This window comes from Trichechus manatus, unplaced genomic scaffold (assembly GCF_000243295.1).
Source record: "Trichechus manatus latirostris isolate Lorelei unplaced genomic scaffold, TriManLat1.0 scaffold00077, whole genome shotgun sequence".
Classification (NCBI taxonomy): Eukaryota; Metazoa; Chordata; class Mammalia; order Sirenia; family Trichechidae; genus Trichechus; species Trichechus manatus.
The window spans coordinates 8,198,145-8,216,561 of record NW_004444013.1 but is presented as its reverse complement, the minus strand read 5'-3'; the positions used below and the strand labels follow the sequence as shown (position 1 = coordinate 8,216,561).

At 43.8% G+C, this 18,417-nt stretch overlaps 1 protein-coding gene across 2 annotated transcripts in view; it reads left to right on the top strand.

Annotated features, from left to right (window-relative positions):
- CALN1 (calneuron 1) overlaps window positions 1-18,417 on the top strand; it is a 581,567-nt gene that overhangs the window by 94,610 nt on the left and 468,540 nt on the right. The window contains exon 2 of one of the 2 annotated variants that reach the window (XM_004380775.2): window positions 10,210-10,330. In XM_004380775.2, the coding sequence (XP_004380832.1) occupies window positions 10,210-10,330 (121 nt within the window). Of the gene's footprint in view, window positions 1-10,205; window positions 10,331-18,417 lie in introns of both variants that reach the window. The other variant, XM_023735306.1, reaches the window with a different exon arrangement.

Below are 18,417 nucleotides of genomic sequence, written 5' to 3'. Positions count from 1 at the left end.
CATCCTTTTGGGTAGTAGCTGAGTGTGTTAACTGTTTGTACGACCCAGGGACACTGAAATATTCCATGGTTCCTTCTTAATCAGAAGCAATGCATATAAAGTCATAATTCTCATAGGTCATTGCTCCCAGAGTCCTCCTCAGTGACACCTGTGCCTGCAGCTAATTTCACATCTTGTGCAGTGCCCATGCCTCGTATGTTTCCATTTCTAGCCATGTTGTCTGCTGGGAGGTATGGTTCCCCAGTCGGTATAGAAAGGCAGTTGCCCCTTCACAGCAGTGGTGAGACGGTCAGGATTTGACCCTGGCTGCTTTAAAAAACAAATCAGTCTTAGAAAAATACAACCAGAGTGCTCCTTGGAAGTGAAGATGGTGGGACTTTGACTTGCTGACTTTGGACATGTCATCAGGAAAGACCAATTGTTAGAAAAGGACATCATGGTTGGTAAAGTAGAGGGTCAACAAAAAGGAGGGACATCATCCATGAGACGGAGTGACACAACAGCCACAACCATGGACCCAAACATACCAACAATCGTGAAGATGGTGCGGAACTGGGCAATGTTTTGTTCTGTTATACATAAGGCCGCCATGAGTCAGAGCCAGCTTGATGGCAGCTAATAACAACAAGCTTTAAAAAGCAATTCTGACATAGTTGAAGGGTGATTAGCTCGTATTATGAGTATGGCTGCATAAAGATCTCTTCGTACTCTTTTCCTGTCTGGTTCTGTTATTTTGTCTCTGAATTCAAAGCGTGTGCATGCACTGATTATTTGTCATTCAAATCCTAACTCTGCTAACGTGGTGGATGTTTCCTTCACCCCTGGCATTGGTGCAGTTGTTGTTGTTGTCAGCTGCTGCAACCCTACGCACAACAGAATGAATGTGCCCGGTCCTGCGCCATCCCCGTGATCAGCTGCAGGTCAGACCATTGTGATCCATGGGGTTTTCATTTTGGAAGTAGATCACTAAGCCTTTCTTCCCAGTCTGTATTATTCTGGAAGCGCCGCTGAAATCTGTTCGGCATCATAGGAACACACAAGCCTCCACTGACAGATGGGTGGTGGCTGTGCATGAGGTACATTGGCTAGGAATTGAAGCCAGGTCTCCCGCATGAAGACGAGAATTCTACCACCGAACCACCACTGCGTCATGGCACTGTTGAGAATATTGTTATTTTTGTATGCCTTCATGGGTGTTTTTAGGGGAATCTGGCAAAGGCCCTATTGAGGTTGGCTGGGTTCTTTCACTGTTAGAATGCCCCTTGTGTCTGGAAATTGAAGGCTGGGAATCTCTGTTAAATCTGTGATCGATACCATGCTCACTCCAGGCATCCTACAAAGACTCAGGCTTCAATGGAATTCCTGCAACTCCTTTCAGAAGTCCATCTAAGATGTTTAAAACGTCTTAAGTTCTTTGAAACATTTTCAAGGACACGTTAAGATGCGTTTCTGTATATTTCCCCTCCCCTCTCTCTCCCTGTGGTCCATGACTGGAAATCTATGCAATGTAAATAAAGTACTTTAGAGCAGGGCTTCTCGAGCTGTGTGTGGTGAAGGACTAGTTTTATTTCTTGTAAGTTCCAGTCCTTTGCAGACTGACTGTTGCTGTTTGCTGCCATTGACTTGGCCCCCAACTCATGGTGACCCCACGTACAACAGGATCGGACTGTTATGATCGATCGGGTTTTCGTTGGCTAATTTTTGGAAGTAGATCACCAGATTTTTCCTCCTAGTCCAGTTTAGTCTGGAGGCTCTCCTGAAACCTGTGCAACTGATACTTTTGTAAAATACAATAATAATAGTAATGAATTACCAGAAAAATACAAAAGCAAAAATACACCAAAATCAAGTCCACCAATCGTGCTTGATGTTGGGGGCAAAGCTATAAACTGCTATAAAAATTTTGAAATGCTCCCTCTCAGTTTATTTTTTTCTTTCTCTTTTAAGGTTGTGTTGACTAATTGACTCCTTGCTATCTCCATTGTCCCCCAAGGTGGTATCATCCTAGCCCATGGCTTTAAACACATTGCATTTGCTGATGGCTGCCAACCGTACGCCTTGAACCTAGATATTGCCCCTGATTCCCAGACTCATATATCCCAGTAGCTGCTTGACATTTTCATGTGGATGTCTTAGTAGGTGCCAGAGACTTAACATGTCAAAAAGGGTTGTTCACGCCAGCCTTCCCTTTCCCCAAGCCAAACTTATTTCTACCCTGGTCTTTCTCATCTCAGTATGTGGCACTTCCGTCAGTTCATAACTTTTACTCTGCCCGGCTCCATTCCATCCTTTAATAAGTCCTCTCAAGTCAGCCTCCAAAATGTATCCCCATCCATTCCCCACTCTCCACCTCCATAGTCACCACCAGGGTCTAACCCTCAGTTCTCACCCTGACTACTCAGTGGCCCCCAAACTGCTCCCTCTGCTCATGCCTTGTCCCTTTGCCATCTATTTTTCCAGCAGCCAGAATAATTTTTTACAAGTGTAAATCGGTTCTGCCACTCTTTCCTAAAACTCTCTGGGCTGCACTTAGAATAAAGTCCAAACTCCTCACCATAGTCTGTGGTCTAGTTCCCACCTGTGTCTCCAGCGTTGCTCACACTACTCTTCAGTCTCAGCAGCTGTGTCTGTGTTCCTCCAGCAGCAAACTGCCCTACCTTGTCAATTGCCTGAACAACTCTTTCCCCCTTCTCCTGGCCCTTAAATGTCTGACTCCTTCTTATCCTTCATGTTTTAGCTAAATCATCATTTTCTCCTGGGATCCTCCCTGGCCATTGTATCTAAAGTGGACCTCAGAATCACCATATATCCCATCACCCCATATATTACATTACATTATAATTCAATTATTTTAAAATTGTTGTCCTGGTTTATTGTCCATTTTCCCCCACTAGGATTTAAACACTGTAAGCAAGGATCATGTCTAACTTCTTTATTGCTTTAGTCCTAGCATTCTGGACAGCGTGAGTTCCACAATGGCAGGGATTTTCTTTCTTTTTGCCTCTCTTGTTCACTAGTATTGCCCCCGGTGCCTAAAGAAGGGCCTGGCACATAGTAGGCACACAGTGAATCTTTGTTGACTAAACAGTAGAGACTCAATAAGTGCTATTTTGTTACATTATTGAATCAAATAATACATAGTTTAATTATTACTTTTGGATAACTGGAAAGAAGCTAGCAAAATTATTTAGAGGTAATATATCTTAAATGAGCAGCTAAGAATGATTTATAAGTAGTGCATCGAAGTATTATGATCTATGGGTGAACCAAATCCAAAAAAAACAAAACAAACCCATTGCTGTCAATTCCAACTCATAGCTATCCTAGAGGACAGAGTAGAACTGCCCCATAGTGTTTCCAAGGAGCAACTGGTAGATTCAAATTGTGGACTTTTTATTTAGCAGCCGTAACTCTTAACCACTGTGCCACCAGGGCCCCTGATCTATGGGTATTATTAATATATTGTTTATAAATGGTTGCACCCAAAGTCCTTAGAAACACTTAATACTCAAATGTTAATAAACAGTTTCCTAGTTATCTTGTTTACCTTATAAATTTACTTAGTAAAAAACCTTTTTAAAATAATGCAAAGGTAAAATTCTAAATATGTTCTTATCAATAATACAAATTCAGAATTAATAAGTCCTAAATATGTGACTTTTGTTTATAATTCATCTCTTTTTGGAGTAGACCACAGCACTTCATTAAGTCAGTCACTGCCTCTAAAAAAATTCTTTGTTGTCTGTAGATTGGCCCGTTATATGGTGCAAGAGCCTCCTAGGTCGAAATAGAATCTCTGTATACATAGTCTTACCAGATCAGCGGTCATTAATCAAGAAAGCCTGTTTGCTTTCAGCTTAGAAAGCTGACAATCGTCTGCCAGCAGCCATGGGTGATGAAGGGTGCAAGGAAGGCTGACTTTCATTGCTGAGCGTCTGGGCTTAGTGGGATTACCAGGGAAGGAGGAATCGGCCAGACATATCTCAGGCTTACAGACCCTTTATATATATATATATTCCCCCCCCAGGCACCCCCCTTTTTTAAAATTTCTCATACAAAAATTTATGCACATATTGTTTTGTGACATTGGTTGCAGTCCCCACAATGTGACAGCACACTCCCCCTTTCCACCCTGAGTTTCCTGTGTCCATTCAACCAGTTCCTGTCCCTTCCTGCCTTCTCATCCTGCCTCTGGACAGGAGCCGCCCATTTGGTCTCATGTATCTGATTGAACTAAGAAGCACACTCCTCACGTGTATTATTTTTTGTTTTATAGTCCTGTCTAATCTTTGTCTGAAGAGTGGGCTTTGGGAGGGGTTTTTGTTCTGGATTAGCAGAGTGTCCGGGAGTCAATCTCAGTTTCTGTACGTACTTGTCGCCGACCAGCAACAAACAGTGTGAGGGCTGGCGGTGGTCTGTGGGCCCCACTTTGAGTAGTTCTGTTTTCAGAGGTCCTGAAGAATTACCATTTGGTACCCTCTTTGGAAGGAGCTCTGGTGGTGCAACGGTTAAACACTCGGCTGCTAACCCAAAGGTTGGCCGTTGGAACCCACCCAGTAGCTCCACAGGAGAGAGGCTTGGTGATCTGCTCCAGTAAAAATTACAGCCTAGAAAACCCTGTGGGGCAGTTCTACTCTGTCACATGGGGTCACTATGAGTTGGAATCAACTCTATAGCACACAGCAATAGTAACAACAACAACACAGCAATGTGCCTGGGTCTGTGGTATCGTAGAGGAAAAACCTGGAGGGACGTACTAGGTGCAGAGGTTGTATTTGGGATGATGAAAAAGTCTGAAAACAGAAGGTGGCAATGGTTGCATAACATGGTGAATATAACTAATGCTACTAAACTTCTACAATTAAAAATGGTTAAAATGGTAAATTTTATGTTATATATATTTTACCACCACCCCTGTCTGTCAGCTTGTCATACTGTGATGGCTTCTGTGTTGCTATGATGCTGGAACCTGTGCCACTGGTATTTCAAATACCAGCTGGGCCACCCATGGTGGACAGGTTTCAGCGGAGCTTGCAGACTAAGACAGACTAGGAAGAAATGCCTGCTGATCTACTTCTGAAAATCAGCCATTGAAAATCCTATGGATCACCACAGAACATTGTCCACTACAGTGCTGGAAGATGATGCAACAAGGGGCTCAAACATACCAAGTAGGAGCGGATGACATTTTGTTCTGATACTAGTTGGAGGTAACTCAGTGCAGCTAACAACAACATCTTTTACCACAATAAACAATAAATTAAAAAAAAAAATTAAAAATGGTGAGTATGATCAGTTTCTTACTCTGCCAAGAAAGGTACCAGTTCCTTCATACTGGCAACAGGAAGCACCCCTTAAACCATGGGGAGACAGACTCACCCTTTCATTTTTAACCTGACACTTTGTCTTTGATGTGACCATGGAACCAGCCTCCTTGGTGGCCAGGAAATAGACTCCACTTCGTCTTCAGTGTTTTCCATTCTAGTAGCTCCTCTTTCTGATGCAACCAGCCCTTCCTGACACCCCTCAGTGCTGGCGGACCCCCGTATACTCCTGCTTACACACCTGCTCTCCCCAGCATAGTGCTGTGCCCCACAAACCAGCTGAATTGGGTCCCCCCCAAATATGTGTTGGAATCGTAACCCCTATACATATGGATGTCATCCCATTTGGAATAGGTTTTCTCTGTAATGTTAATGAGGCCATACCAGTGGAGGTGTGTCTTAAACCAATAGCTTTTGAGATGTAAAAAGGGCACATTAGGCACAGAGAAGCAAGCATGAATGGGGAAAGATAGACGCCATGTGGAGATGGCCAAGGAAACGAGAGAAAAGCCAGAGAAGCTGAGACAAGGATTTTCCCCCAGAGCGGACGGAGAGAGACTTCCCCTAGAGCCGGCGCCCTGAATTTGGATTTCTGGCTTCCTAAATTGTGACGAAAATTTCTGTTCCTTAAAGCCATCCACTGGTGGTATTTCTGTTACAGCAGCACTAGATCACTGAGACACCAGCTTCTCCCTGAAGGTTGCTCTCTGCCCAGGCCTTTTCTGCCCCTCCTTCATAACCCAGACTATTGCTTCTTCAACCTAATACACCCAGGACATCCTTTTGCCCCAGCATCCCACTTCACGTCACCCTTAGCAAATAATAACACATTACATTTATTGGGCATTTAGGATGTGATGTGCCTTGTGCGACATCCAGTGTTTTCATACCATATTTAATATTTACAACATTACTCTTCAGTATGTCTTTATAGTGAGGAGGACTGAGGATTAGAGAGGTTAAGTAACTTACCTACGTGGCTAATGAGGGCGGAGCTAGGATTCAAACCAAGGTCCCTGTGTGACACACAGTATGCGCTTGGCTGGTAACCGAAAGGTTAGCGGTTCGAACCCACCCAGCGGCAGCTCGGAAGAAAAGTCCTGGCGATCTGCTTCCATAGAGATTACAGCCAAGAAAACCGTATGGAGCAGTTCTAGTCTGTAACACATGGGGTCTCCAAGAGTTTGAATCGACTTGACTGCACAAGATGACAACAGGATTCAAATCTAACACTGTTTCACCGGAAAATCCTGGTTCTTAACCACGACTCCATACTGCCTTACATAAAACACAGAAAAATTATTCACATGGGAGACAGTCACTTGAATAATATTTCTTATCAGGCAATTTTGCTGTTGAAAACATTTTATTTTTTGCTCATTGCCCTTCATATAAGGATCCATATAAAAATGCTCTGTAACTTATAGTTTCAAGACAGTGTTTGTCTTTGCTGATAAACTGGTGTATTAGCCAAGGAGAGAATCTTAAAGCTTGGATTTCCCCAGACGACTGGGAGTGAAATTTAGTCCTTAATTGCAGCAGCTGTTTTTAGCTCTTCCACTTCTTGAGCATGACTTTATTTGTCTGTATGGGTGGTTCAGTCACACGTGTTTTCTTTCCCATTAAACTTTGAGCTTTTTCGGTGCAGAGGCTGGAAGGAATTGAATGTGTACCTAATTTTGTAAGCTGCCGTTTTGGAAGCAAATGATATTGGTGTATCGGTTGTATCTAGTTTTCTCTGCATTTATTTGAATACTGAATGGGGGGTAGGTAGCGTTGGCCTTGTTTTCAGTGGGTTGGATGTTTGCTTGAGTAATCTCGTTACAAAAATTTGCATGACGGACCTAAAACTTCAGACAGCTAAGTGAAAGGTGATTAAAAACCAGCTGCTGTTACATTGATTCTGACTCATGGTGGCCAGGGCTTTCTTCCAAGTCACCTCTGGATGGATTTGAACTTTCAACCTTTCGGTCAGCAGCCTAGCGCTGACTGTACCACCCAGGGATTCAGAACGGTACTATGGGAAGATATCTACAAACTGCGGAGAGACTAGAGAGTTGAGCTCATTTTCTGGGTGAAATGGGAAGGAATACTTTTAGCCCCAGTACTGACCTTACTAGGTCAATCTCTAGGTGGCTAAATTATGTAAGATCAGTGAAGGTATCTTCCCACATTTATGGAGATAGTAGTTAAAATAAACGCGTGTGTGTTGAGTTGGGTACTGGGGCTACTGCTGAGGAAAAGCTGAAACCATAGAGGAAGCTCTAGCCTGCTCTGACCTCTCGTTCCCTGGACTTATATGAATCAGTTCATGCTTAAATGACCGAGGCATATGACCCCAAGCAATCGTCATTGGCCTTAAGGAAAAAGGAGGGCGCCTAATTCATAGGGCTGGCTCTCACTTTTAAACCTGTTTGGTCTGAAAACGAACTTTGGAGAAAAGATAGATGGATAGGTAGGTAGATGGTTGATGTTGAGTCGACTCCAACTGACGGCGACCTTGTATACAACAGAACGAAACGTTGCCCGGTCTGGTGTCATCCTCACGATTGGCAGCGTGTTTAAGTCCTTTGTTGTGGTTGTGGTGCCGATCCATCTCACCGAGGGTCTCCCTCACCCTCGCTGGCCCTCTACTTCACCAAACCGCATATTCTCCTCTAGCAATTGATCCCTTCTGATGATGCATCCAAAGCAAATCAGCAGTGTTCTGTTGTGATCCATAAGGTTTTTAATGGCTAATGTTCAGAAGTAGATCACCAGCCCTTTCTTCCTAGTCTTAGTCAGGAAGCTCCTCTTAAACATGGGTGATCCTGCTGGTATTTGAAATACCGGTGGGATAGCATCACAGCAACACGACACTACAGTAAGACAAACTGACAGACAGGTGGTGGTGGAGAAAGGAGGAGATGGTGAATTGAAGTGTTCTTCCGGAGAAAGACTCTTGCATTCTATTTATGTGCAAGGATAGATTCGGTCGGGAGGGGGAAGGCTGACTTGTAATTAGCTGAAGATGTACTCCTTATAATCGGCCTATCTACTTTGTAATTAGCATCATACCATTTGTGGTTGGGCTGGGGATGTGCATTTGTTAGCCGTGGGAAGAGCTAAAGATGGTTCGGAGGCTGACAGTCGGATCTCGTCTCAGTCATGTATCTGTTTGATTTTTTGGGGCCCAGAGCATTTGTGAGCGTTGTCCCAGTTGTTATGTTGAGTGAAAAGTACCTTTGATAGAAATAGAGAAATCAGGAAGTGTGGCCTATTTTTTAGGAAGATAATTAATTCCTTTTTAGACATCTTGAGTTTGAAGTGAGAGTTTGACATCCGGGTGGAAACGTCTGGTGCTTAGCTGCGGCTTTTGTCATCGAAATAGTTCTTAGGGGGTTTGAGTTCTAGAATGGATTCTCTCGCTGACCAACTTCATGCTCTTGGTCAAGCCCCTTAACGTTCAGGAGTCCATCTGGTTGCCCTCTAAGTGAGCAGCTCTCAGCCCACACGAGGGTGTGCTGGTGTGCTCTAGACTCAAGGGAGAGGGAGGAGGGCCGTTCTGTGGGCCTGTCACTCGGTGGGGTCACAGGGAAAACAAGATGGACCCCGCCCCACGGTGCCTGCCAGCTCCAACATCCTATGATTGGGGAAATTTGCTTGCATCTGGGTCTTTCTGAGAAGTGTGGTCCGAGGGTCGGCAAGGTGGGATGTCCTGAGCAGTCAGAGACTGACATTCTATTGGCTGCTTTTCCTGTAAACTTATACCCTGTCACTCAGGAGAGCTGCGGAGGGGCCACTCCAGCTGCATGGCCCCTGCCCTGCCTCCAGCTTACCATATGGACTCAGACTTTAGCACGGCAGGGACTCTACAAGTGGCTTACATGGAGAATGATGGATGTTCGAGAAGAGTACTAGGGGTCATTTCTCTCCCACAGAATCCCAGGCAGGGAGGCTGTCAGTCTCTGCTTGAATGCTTCCAGTGGCGGGGAGATTACCCCCTTCCTCGCTGCCCAGCTTACTTCACAGAGCTCTGCTGGAAAGTTATTCTTTATCAGAAGCCAAAATTTGACTCCCTGTCATTCCTCCCTGTTGGCCCTAATTCCACTCAGAGGTTTATCAGTTCTCTTGCCCCATTTTCTAGATGAGGATACGGAGCCTGGACCACTATGGACTTGCTCAGTATAACAGAGAAACCTATGGGGAGTGTTGGGACAGGAGCTGTGCTCTTCCTGCTGTGGAGAGGCCCATCCTTCTAGCTGCCTTTCCCCTTTCTCTTCTTTACTTGCTCTTTTATTCTTCTTTGTTGTTACCTGCCATTGAGTTGGCCCCCAACTTCTGGCGACCCAATGCACAACTGAATGAAACACTGCCTGGTCCTGTGCCTTCCCCATGACTGCTTGGGGATTGGACTATTGTGATCCGTAAGGTTTTCATTGGCTGATTTTCGTAAGTAGATCGCCAGACCTTTCTTCCTAGTCTGTTTTAGTCTAGAAGCTCCGCTGAAACCTGTTCAGCATCATAGCAACTCATCAACTTCCACTGATAGACGGGTGATGAGTGCACATGAAGTGCATTAGCTGGGAATTGAACCTGGATCTCCTGCATGGAAGGCAAGAATTCTACCACTGAACCACCACTCCTTAATTAATCAAATGGAGACAAATGAAATTAAATGGGGGGAAATGAAGTTCAATGGGGAGAAGTGAAGGAACATGTGAAGTGAAGGAAGGAATAGAAAGTGAGGTCATTTGGGAATTGCTCAGGCCGTTGGGACACTGGGAATTTTCTGACTGTCCCTCTAGAATTGTTGTTATTTTACCAGTAGCTCTTGCTGTCTGAGAACTGGGATGGAAAGAATGATGATGTCTTTCTCTCTCCCCTGTTCTCTGTGACCAGGGAGAAGATGCCGTTCCACCATGTGACTGCTGGCCTGTTGTACAAGGGGAATTACCTCAACCGATCTCTGTCCGCCGGCAGCGACAGCGAACAGCTTGCTAACATCTCCGTGGAGGAGCTCGACGGTAAGGAGCCTGCCCTGTTTGGTGGTTAGCCCCCCAAGGAGGGCATTTGTGGCTATTGAGAATCTAAGGTGAGAACACCAGGCCCTTGCCAGCCATGGGCAGTAGTGGCTGAGTCAAACTGTCTCGTGCCTTGGAAAAAAGTTCAGAGAGAAAATGTCACCTGAATGACTTCTTCATGTGGGACATAACTTGTAGCCGGAAAAATCTATGGTGAATATTTTGGTTTCCTTGGATACTGATGGAGGGCTCATCTTTGACTGTCTCAGAGGTATTTTCCAGTGTATGGAGTCTTTGTTACCAGTGAAGTTGTCATGTTACCATATTGTCACTGACAGTGGGGCCCAGCTGCAGGGGAGGTTTAGGCTCTGCTAATGGCCATGTCTGATTTGTGCCCATGTACTGGAAGCCGTGTCCAGGTGGGAGTCGACAGCAATTATGTTAAATGCCTCTGCTCCTGTTGTAACAAGTCCAGCTCTAGGGGTTGATGGTAGGGGCTAGGGGTGGGAGGAAAACTGGGAACACAGTGACTAAAGCCATCCTAAAGAATGTGGTAGAATGCTCCATTGTATCCTGGGTAAACCAACCCCCTAATTAAAAAAATAATTAAAAAAAAAAAGAGGTGGAAAGAACTCTTTCCAGAATAGAGGTTCAATTAGGCAGATCTGACCAGCTGTTTAGCCTAGATGTGGCATCTGCTAAAGCCCAGCTGCAATCAGCTTTCCTGACTGTTTTCCAGGGCTGCATCCCTTGTAACACCGTCTTGTAACGTGGAGCTTAAATTTACTTTCTAAAGCAGAGAAGTCAAAATGGTCCCAGATGGCCGCCATGTTTGCTTTCGAGTGTAATGGTCCAGACCACGGTGCCTTGTGTGCACAGTCACGGCTCACAGGGGGGGGGGGGGGGGGGAGACTGGGCTCGGGGCCAGTGGGGCCATAACTTGTTTTCCAACCTGCAGCCCATCGGTTTTATTAGGAGGAGATGAGGGAGCAAGGAGGCTGGATCCTTGGAGAGCGTTCCTGCCTCTTGTCCAACTTATCTGCTTTCTTATTTATGTGAAGGAGAAGGTGACACTGCAGAGGCTGCTGGCTGGCCGCGGGGGGCTGTTTCCAGTAGAGCAGCTGGGAGATGTTAGCTGATCTGTGGAGCCCGCCTTCTTAAGGACAGTGGCTTCTCACTGCAGCTGGATAGACTGGTGGCCCGGGAGGAAAGTGCAGGCCCTTGGATCTCTGGGCTGTCAGCTGGCATGTGTGGACACAGGACACAGAAGTGGAAAATAGAGCCTGGAAGGGCCTGACCCCTCCAAAGGGGACCTGCAGAACCTGGTGACCTTGAAGAAGGGCAAGGCTCTGGTGGGCGGGTTTTGTAGGAGAGGTCCTCTGAGTTGGGATTAGGGCGGGATGTGCATTGATTTGGGCAGGCCTCCACTTTGAGTAGGTGCAAGGAAGAGGCCCCCAGGCTCAGACATCAGCTGGCTGGAGGGGTTGGGAGGCTCCTGTGGCCGGGCTCTGCTGAGCAGCCCTGCTGAGGAGGTGTAGCATAGTCTGTGCCTTTCGAGCAACTCTTGACAAGGGTGAAATGACTAACCAAGTGAAGTTTCGAAATCATCTGGGGCTTTCACAAATCCTTGCTTTCCATTTCCCTCACTCCCCCCGCCCTAGCTTTGCTATGAATAACCAAACTCAACCAAACCCATCGAGTCGATTCCAACTCATGGCGACCGCAAGAGTTGCAGAGTAGAGCTGCTCCATAGGCTTTTCTTGGCTGTGATCTTTTATGGAAGCAGATTGCCAGGGCTTTCTTCTGAGGAGCTGCTGGGTGGGTTTGAACCGCCAACCTTTTGTTAGTAGTGGAGCACAGACCATTTGCGCCACCCGGGGACCTTTATGAATCACCAGGAGATGAGTTCTCTGAGGCTTCTCTGAGCAGTGGCCCTTTTTCTTTGTTGTATAACTGACAGAAGGTTGGCTGGCAGCAGCTGAGCACACTAGGGTATTATTCAAACCAGGCCCAGGGCAGCTCCAGCAAGGCCTAGATGCACCTATCCGGCAGGTGAGATAAGAGGGGAGTAATTCTCACAGCCCTGGAGCTCAGGGTGGGCCTCCTTAGCATTGGAAGCCGTGGGAACACTGGGTTGAGTGAAGCCTGTACTTTCTGGCCAGAGGCTGGCGGCCCAGGAGACACTGTTTGCCCTTCAGGAGCATAATTCAGGTTCTGGGTCTGGAGAAGCGCCATTTATTTTCTGACAGGAGATTCATTCTATGTATTTATCTGTTTATTTTTACCTGGCGCACACTGAGGTATTATTATTTTTTATATGTTATTATGCTTTAGGTGAAAGTTTACTGTGCAAATTAGTTTCTCACTCAAAAATGTATACCCAAATTGTTTTGTGACATTGGTTGCAATCCCCACAATGTGTCAGCACTCTCCCCCTTTCCCTTTCCACCTTGTCCCTGTGTCCATTCGTCCAGTTTTCCTGACCCTTCCTGCCTTCTTGTCTTGCTTTTGGGCAGGAGAAGTCCACTTGGTCTCAGATACTTGATTGAACTAAGAAGCACATTGCTCACATGTGTTATTGTTTGTTTTATAGGCCTGTCTAATCTTTAGCTGAAAAGTGGGCTTCAGGAGTGGCTTCAGTTCTGAGATATCAGGCTGTTGGGGGGCCAGAGTCTCAAGGGTTCCTCCAGTTTCTGTTGGACCAGTAAGTCTGGTCTTTTTTTGTGAATTTGAATTTTGTTCTACATTTATCTCCCGCTCTGTCTGGGACTCTCTGCTGTAATCCTGTCAGAGTGATAGGTGATGGGAGCTGGGCACTATCTAGTTTTTCTGGGCTCAGGCTGGTGGAGACTCTGGTTCATGGGGTCCATTAGTCCTTTGGTTTTCTTCATTCTCCTTTGCTCTAGGTGGATGGGACCAATAGATGTATCTCAGATGGCTGCTAGTAAGCTTTTAAAACCCCAGATACTACTCACCAAAGTAGGATGTAGAAAGAACATTTGCTTTATGAACAATGTTATGCCGATTGACCTAGATGTCTCCTGAGACCATGGTCCCCCAGCCCTCAACCCCAGCAACTTGATCCCTAAGGGTGTTTAGATGTGTCTAGGAATCTTCTATGACTTTGGCTTGGTCAACTTGTGCTGACTTCTCCTATACAGTGTGTTGTCTTTCCCTTCACCAAATTTGACATTTGTCTACTATCTAGTTAGTGGTTTCCCCTCCCCATCTTTCCCCTCCCTTGTAACCATCAAAGTTTTTTTTTTTTTTCTGTGTGTAAATCTTTTCTTGAGTTTTTATAATAGTGGTCTCATACAATATTTGTCCTTTCGTGATTGACTTACTTCACTCAGCATAATGCCCTCCAGATTCATCTATGTTGTGAGATGTTTTGGGATTCATCCTGGTTCTTTATTGTTGTGTAGTGCACACTGAGTTGTAACTGGCCATGCTTTCTTACCAGCATCCAGGGCTCTGAATGGGGCTGCACAGATGTGTTCTGAGTGCAGAGCTGGCAAGGAAGGGTGTTGGGCAGATGAGTTGTGGAGACCACTGGCCTGTGTCGGTTCAGATGACTGCAGGCTGGTTCTCGGGAAGCTCCAGTTTGAGAGGTGTCGGCCACTTGGTATTCTCATGGGGCTGCCTCATGTCAAGCCAGCTTAAGCCCTGCTCCTTGGGGTCCCTCATTCACCCCAGAAGACAGGCAGGGTTGCACAGGGACTTGATGTGTTGGACACTGATGGGCACTGCAGCATCCTTTGTGGATCAGCTACCCTGGACCTTAGCTGGGTACCATCATACTAATGACTGCCCTCCACCCTGCCCCTCAGTGGCTGCCACCTCCTACCTGTGTATGGCCACATGGACAGGTTCTCCATGAATCTGAGAACAGGCATGTAAAGAGCCTTGCATGCCATGGGCAGCTGCAACTCACTACTGGGAGGGGTTTCTGTTTCTTCTCTCTAAACCAACTCAGGAGGGAATAATGCACAAGTGCATCAAGTTGGGCAGGTTGCAGTTGGAAATCACCCAGCCCAACAAATTCAACAGTGATGGATTGACTGAGACATTCATTCATTTGTTCATTCATTCAAGAGATGTTTACTTTGAATGCTTTCTAGGTGGAGGAAGAAAATCAAATAAGTATAGTATTCATTGCTTGTCCTCAAGGAACTTAGAGTCTAGCCAGGGATGTTCTATAGATTTATTAGCAGTATCTTGTACATCTGGAGGGCTTCATAGGGAATTTTATTAGACATATGGATTATAATTTTTAAAAAAGAGTTAACAATTTTCTCAGTGCTATTTATTGAATAATACTATGATGCTATTTTAATCTTAAACTAAATTCACCTCTCCCTACTTTTAGTGCCATCTTTAGTTTTATCTATCTCTCTCTTTTACTGGTTTTTGCATTTTGTGTGAAAATTTGTAGGTTTATTTTTGCGTGAATGCCATAATATTTTAATTACTGTATCTCTATGATATGATTTCATCTCTGTTCACTGATCTTCTTTTACAAAGTTCTTCTGTCTACTGTAATCATTTTGTTTCCAGATGGACTTCAGAATCATTCTGTCAAGATCTAAATTTTGATAACTTTTTTCCAGAAAAATTACTCATCTTATTTAGATTTTGAAATGTATGTTGGATTGTATATAATAGAATCGTATTTTTTAAAGTATATTTATTTTCCTAGTTTCTTTTTTATTTTTGACTTTGTTCATTCGTGGTTTCTCTTCTGATTTTTTTTTTTTTGTTTTGATTTCTCTTTTATCAAAAAATGGGCTTTGGGTTTATTTATTAATTATACTATTTTTCCATTTGTAATTAATTCTTTTCTTGTCTTTAACTTTGTATTCTAGTTTCTAAAATTTTGTTCATCTTTACTTATTTTTGGTTTTATGTTCTTTTAAAATTTATTGACTGGAAGAATCCTTACATCACTTATTTTATTCTTCATAATGAGAAGAAGAGCTGGCAAGTTATGTTTACTGTGAACTTTTTACTTTTTAGAATTATTGATATTTTTCTTATAACCTATGCCCAGTTTTTGTAAACATTTCACAAAGCATATACATATTATTTCTACCTTGTAATTTTATTTACCCTGTAACATTTTTCAAATGGTTTACGTATTCATCATTTTTCAAACATCTCACTTTGTTATACAGTGATAGTGTGTTTTAAACTTTTTTATTCCTGTTGAATTTTCTGTGTTTCTAACAGTTTTTGATGTTAAATTGTTTGGCATAAATTAGGCACTTTCCATGTCTTGTTTTATGATTTCTATTTTATGAGAGTCTTTAATGTTTGCTTTTTATACCCTACCTTGTCCCACAAGAGTTTTAAAATGGATTCTTTCCTTACCCTTTTTAGACTCTATCCATGTAATTTCCTTTTTCTTGTGTAGTGATTTTGAGTGCAAGTGTTTAAATTCTTTAAAAAGTGCCTGGTTACTTTTTTTTTTTTAATCGTAGTCAATATGTATGTAACAAAACATTTGCCATTTCAACTTTCTTCACATGCGCAATTCAGTGTTCTCATCAAGTTGTGCCGCAGTCATCACTATCCATTTACAAATTTTCCATCACCCTTAACAGAAGCTCAGTGGTCCCTAAGCAACGAGTCCCCCTTTCTCTTCCCTTCCACTCGTACCTGGTAGCCACTGATAACCTCAGGCCTGTATACACTAGCCTATTCTAGATATTTCGTATACATGGAATCATATAGTATTTGTCCTTTTGGGACTGACTTAATTTCAAGCAGCATAGTGTTTTCAAGGCTCATCCGTGTTGTAGCATACATGGTTGGCTACTTTTAAACTGGTTAACTACAGGAAGTGTGGAATCTGTAATTATCAATGTACCACTACCCTCTAAGTATGAAAACAACTATTGATTGCCCCATCTACAACAAGAAATTTATTGGCCTTTACTCTCCATGCTCTTTCACTCTTGTATTTTTCCTGACTTTGTTAATTTAGGAAACCCTGGTGGCGTAGTGGTTAAGAGCTACGTTTGCTAACCAAAAGGTTGGCAGTTCAAATCCACCAGGTGCTCCTTGGAAATTCTGTGGGGCGATTCTACTCTGTCCTATAGGGTCACTATGAGTCGGAACCAACTCAACCGCAATGGGTTTGGTTCTGTTTTTCGTTTTTTGTTAATTTAATGAAAGGATTATAGATCCAGATGGTTGCTTTCCTTTTATGATTATTATTATTTTTCCACATAAAGAGTTTTTAAAATTTGTTTTGGCCTTTGCATTCAATTTTGAAATCATATTTTCAGCAATTATTCCAAACTCTACATTTTAGAGAGGATTCGGTGCACATGATGTAGCTTCTCTGTCCTCAAAGTCATACCTGTGGGCGTATCATCTTTGTGTTATCCTGTTTCTATCTTCAAACGTTTTTGTTTCCTGAAAGGGTATGTGGTTTTTATGTTTCTGCTCCGTTCATGCAGGAGGCATGCTTGAGTGGGTGGAGAACTCTTGACTCACAAGAGCTCTCAAGACCTTGCTCTTTTGCCGTTGACATTTAGTGTTGGGGCAAATGTGTAACCAGCTAGATTTCTGTGCCTTTGTAGGTTGCTTGCTGTTTAACTCATAATGATGATAGACTCTTGACAATAACATGTACTGAGCACTTTTCATATGTCAGGCACCACGCAACCATTTTATATTCATTAACTCATTGAACTTTGCAAGACCTCTGTGAGGTGGTGTAAAAACCGTGTGGGGTCAGCATCTGATCTCCTCTCTCTTCACAAGGGGAAAGGAGAATCAAGGTCAACAGCCCAAGGCTGATTCCTGTGAGGCGGAGGTTGGACATGCCTCCTCTCTCCACCATCTTTACCAATTCTGACACCAACCGTCCCTCCCATGGCACTCTCTACTTCTCTGCTGGGTTTGATAATTCATTGCAATGCCCACACAGAACTCACAGACAATACTGACAATTATGGGGTTTATTAGGGAAGTAACACGTTACAATTCAGGTTGAGGAACGCTCAGGATACAGTTCTTCCATCAGAACAGCTTCTTCCCAGCTGTGCTCACAGGCAAGCTTCTCCCTGGCCCCTCGGCCTCTGCCCTGCTCAGGCAAGTATTAAAAAGCTTTTAGCTCTGCCAATAAATGCCCAGAGGCACCCCGCTCTGCCAGTAAGCCTCAGCCCAAAGGCACTCAACTTTCTCAGAACCTCTCTCTGCTCTGGAATTGGCTCTTCTTTTAAAGCAAAACTGACCAATCCTGTTGGTGGGCCATGATTAACTTATTTGCATGGTCCCACCCAATCTCTCGGGCGGGAGCCACAAGACCATGGTGAGAAAGTCCATAGAAAAGTGATCCATCACATCGCAGGTAGGTATCATTATTTACTTTGAGAAATTTGTAGTTATTCTTAAAATTTATTTAAAAGGGCACTATGAAATGTCTAAGGATCCCTGAGTGGTACAAATAGTTAAGTGTTGACTACTAACCAAAAAGTTGGTGGTTCGAACCCACTGACAGGTGCCTTGGAAGAAAGCCTGGCAGTCTGCTTCCAAAAAGTCACGGCCATTGAAAACTCCATGGAGCACAGTTCTCTTCTGACAACTATGGGGTTACCATGAGCAGGTATCGACTCTGTGACAACTGGTTTGATTTTTTGGTGAAATGTCAGAGTATCAATATTTCCTATTATTTTTGCCAGAAACAGTATAAGCTCCTTAGCTCCACAGCCTCAGGCCTTGTTTTTACCTTAGGTTAATTTTCTCTCACATCTTTGATGGTTGTTATTTCTGTCTTCTTCAGGAAAATCCCCGTCTAATGATCGATTTCCATTCTTTGTTCTCCACAGTATGCCTTGTGTCTCACATCATTTTTGTCTTTCTGCACTCTGGGAAGTTTCTCAAGTTTGTCTTCCACAACATCATTTTCGTTGTCTGCAGCCATTTTTTTAAAATTTTTTTTATTGTACTTCAGGTGAAGGCTTACAGAACAAACAGTTTCTTATGAAACAGTAGTACACATATTGTTTTATGACATTGGTTAACAACCCCACAACATATTAACCCTCTAACTTCTCAACCTTTTTTTTTTGGTGAAATGA